Source organism: Vicia villosa, linkage group LG3 (assembly GCF_029867415.1).
Source record: "Vicia villosa cultivar HV-30 ecotype Madison, WI linkage group LG3, Vvil1.0, whole genome shotgun sequence".
Lineage (NCBI taxonomy): Eukaryota > Viridiplantae > Streptophyta > Magnoliopsida > Fabales > Fabaceae > Vicia > Vicia villosa.
The window spans coordinates 45,606,747-45,609,625 of record NC_081182.1 but is presented as its reverse complement, the minus strand read 5'-3'; the positions used below and the strand labels follow the sequence as shown (position 1 = coordinate 45,609,625).

At 37.4% G+C, this 2,879-nt stretch overlaps 1 protein-coding gene across 1 annotated transcript; it reads right to left on the bottom strand.

The window, feature by feature from the left end:
• Window positions 1–891: 891 nt before the first annotated feature.
• Window positions 892–2,640, bottom strand: LOC131655595 (transcription termination factor MTERF8, chloroplastic-like). The gene is made up of 2 exons (XM_058925436.1): window positions 2,333–2,640; window positions 892–2,253 (listed from the first exon to the last, which is right to left on the bottom strand). Exons 1-2 carry the CDS (start codon window positions 2,553–2,555, stop codon window positions 974–976), a joined length of 1,503 nt encoding a protein of 500 aa, XP_058781419.1. The 5' UTR covers window positions 2,556–2,640; the 3' UTR covers window positions 892–973.
• Window positions 2,641–2,879: the final 239 nt, after the last annotated feature.

Below are 2,879 nucleotides of genomic sequence, written 5' to 3'. Positions count from 1 at the left end.
CATTATTTATTTTCTTAATTTATACAAAATAGTCAAACTAAATTTTCATTTTGGAATAGGGGAGTGGCAATATTTGGGCCCATTTGTTTGAGGAATTGACCAAATGTCTTCTTTTCATTTTCATTTAGGTCTCCTCCCTCTATCTTGAGGCATCCATAATCCATTCAATCTAGAACCGTGGTCCATATACACTTTTTATTGCATGCAAAATTCAAGGTACAAGATTTTCAAACGAGCTCCCCATGTTTTATCCAAAATATTCAAATAACATGATTACAGTGTGACCACTTTTCTTGGTTAATTAGTTTTCGTGCTCTTGTGTGAGCAAATATTCCACACGTTTCCTTCTATTGTTTTCGTTAGAGAAAATAAAAAAGAGGAGATTGTGCTGAGACAGGCCAAATCAGTAAAACAACACAAATGGAATGGGCGGTTAAAAGCTTTTTGCTTTTGTGACAAACAACGTTCTATGCTATTTCACACGTTACTGAGGGGCTTTCTATTATATTTCTATATATTTTTCTATTCCGGCTATTGGAGAGGTAAATATGAATATTAATATATAATTTAGATCTGATTCCAATTAGGGTGTTCAAATTGAACCGGTTTAATAGAAAACCGTAAAACCGAATCAAATTAAATCGAAATCGTAAAAAACCGAAAATATTAGCAACAGAAACATACACTAAAGTCATGTATGGATTGGTTGGTATATTCACAGCAAAGCAGGAAATATTAGCAGCAGTTGTTAGTGAGTAATAAATAATTTTACAGTAGAACTAGGCTACTTCTAAAACACATTATTGTCTTGATGTCACTTTATTTTTTTATTCTTCTCTTCTATCAACAAAATATACTCTTCTTCTTAAACTTATTTTAGGATGAAAGGCCTTGAGTCATAAGGAATACAACAAAATAACTAAGGACAGCAAAACTAATGTACAAGGAAAAAGAAAAAGTCATTTGTTCACCTTTATTCCAATTTAGATTTTACAGAAGCCTTTTTCAGCCGAGCGGCGAAGTTCTTATTCGAAACAGTTAAAAGCTTCTTGACAGACATTTGTCCCTCACATGAATCCTTCTTTATTTCATACCTATACTTAATTCTGTCATCTAACTTGTATCCAAGAAATGCAGGAAAATCCAACAACTCCTGAATGTCACGATCCATCTCCTCTGTCAAATACTTAATCTTCTTCTCCAACGAGGCATGATCACACTGCAGTGTCGGTGGATGCTTCTTACTCATAGCAAAAATGTCTTCAGACGACAACCCGTAATTCAAGTATACACTCACCATCTTCTGCATATTCGCACAGCTTATTCTAGTAGAAGCCGCGATCGCCATTGCCAACTCTTTTGTCCTATATTCATATCCAATCTTGACCAAAAACACAAGCTTATAAGCAAGGTTATTGCGGAACGAAAGGCCCAAAAACACCGGTGCTTTGATAAAGAATTTAAAGATATCAGCGCTCGAGTCTAATCCACAATCCTTGAGAAATTGTATTCTAGGACGCAGTTTCCTCTCTCTACTATTAGAGAAGATAGCTGGATACACCAACACTATCTTAAATATTTGTTGATCATCAAGTTCTGCAAAAGACCTCAAGAACTCTATATGTTCCTCAAGACGTTCCGCCCTAAAATTCAAGATCTTAGGGTACTTATTCAGCACTTTCCCAACACTATCCTCATCTCCGCCACTTAACTCAGTAAGAACCCTGATTCTCGGTTTCAGCTGACTATCCAAATCATAGTTGAGAGTTGAAGGGCGCTTCACAATCAAATCAACGCCACCAAATGGTTTTAAGAAACTAATTACTCTTTCAATTTCTTCCATTGACCTATGACAAATTGCCTTTGACAAACTCACTCTGTTAAGCACATGTGCAATCTTATCAACCCCAATTCCACTGTCAATAAGCAATTGAACCTTCTGAAGAAAATCAGATAATTCTTTCGGCTCATTAGCCGATAAAAGACGTTTCACCTTAGCTTTCTCAACCTGTCCTTGCAATTCATTTCTCAAAAAGTTTAACAATGGGTCAATTTCATTTGAAGTTAGCATATTTAACTGCTTTATAACTATGTGATTGATGGACATACGACCTAACCCAAGAGATTTTAAAGAAAGAATGCGATCCCGCAATAAATCTAGTTGTATCGAGGTCAGTTCGGAAGCATTGCTCAAGAGCAAATTGGTTTTCTCAAAGCTGATACCGATTTCTTGAAACAAAGTGACAAGTCTGACTGCAAATGAAACAAAAAATAATAGTAAGATGATTGCTTATAAGGTGTTTGAGAAAATGCGTGTGAGAAATTTATTTACCGTATTGGAAGTCGAGATTGGGCGTGTGGGAAGTGCAGCGGCAGTGGGTGGAGGGACGAGATTGGGAAAGGAAATAGTTGCTGTTTGGTGGTTGTGATTTGGTGAGTGGGGAGATGAAGGGTTGGGTTGGAAGATGACGAGAATGTGAAGGAAGAAAGGTTGTTATAGAAGAAGAGCAATGGCATGGAGGATTAGAGAATAGAGGGAGTGCTGCTAGCGCCATTTCAGCAAACTGGAAGTTTCTCTAATTTACGACAGCGATGACAGCGTCTCTGTGGATTGTGGGTGCAAACTGCGAAGTGGTGCCCTATCACGGCCTGGGTAAAATAAAAGGGACAACTTCTCTACAGGAAGAAATACTTGCATGGACACGTACCTAAATCCAATTTTTTAGGCACAACCAATAAAAAGAGAGAATATAAATTTATTTAAATTTTAATTTCGTTTTTAATTGGCATCATGGGGTGGTTGAGATTAGGGGTGGGAATAGGCCAGGCCGGCCTACAGGGCCTATGGCCTAGCCTACATAGGTCTAGGCCAGACCTAT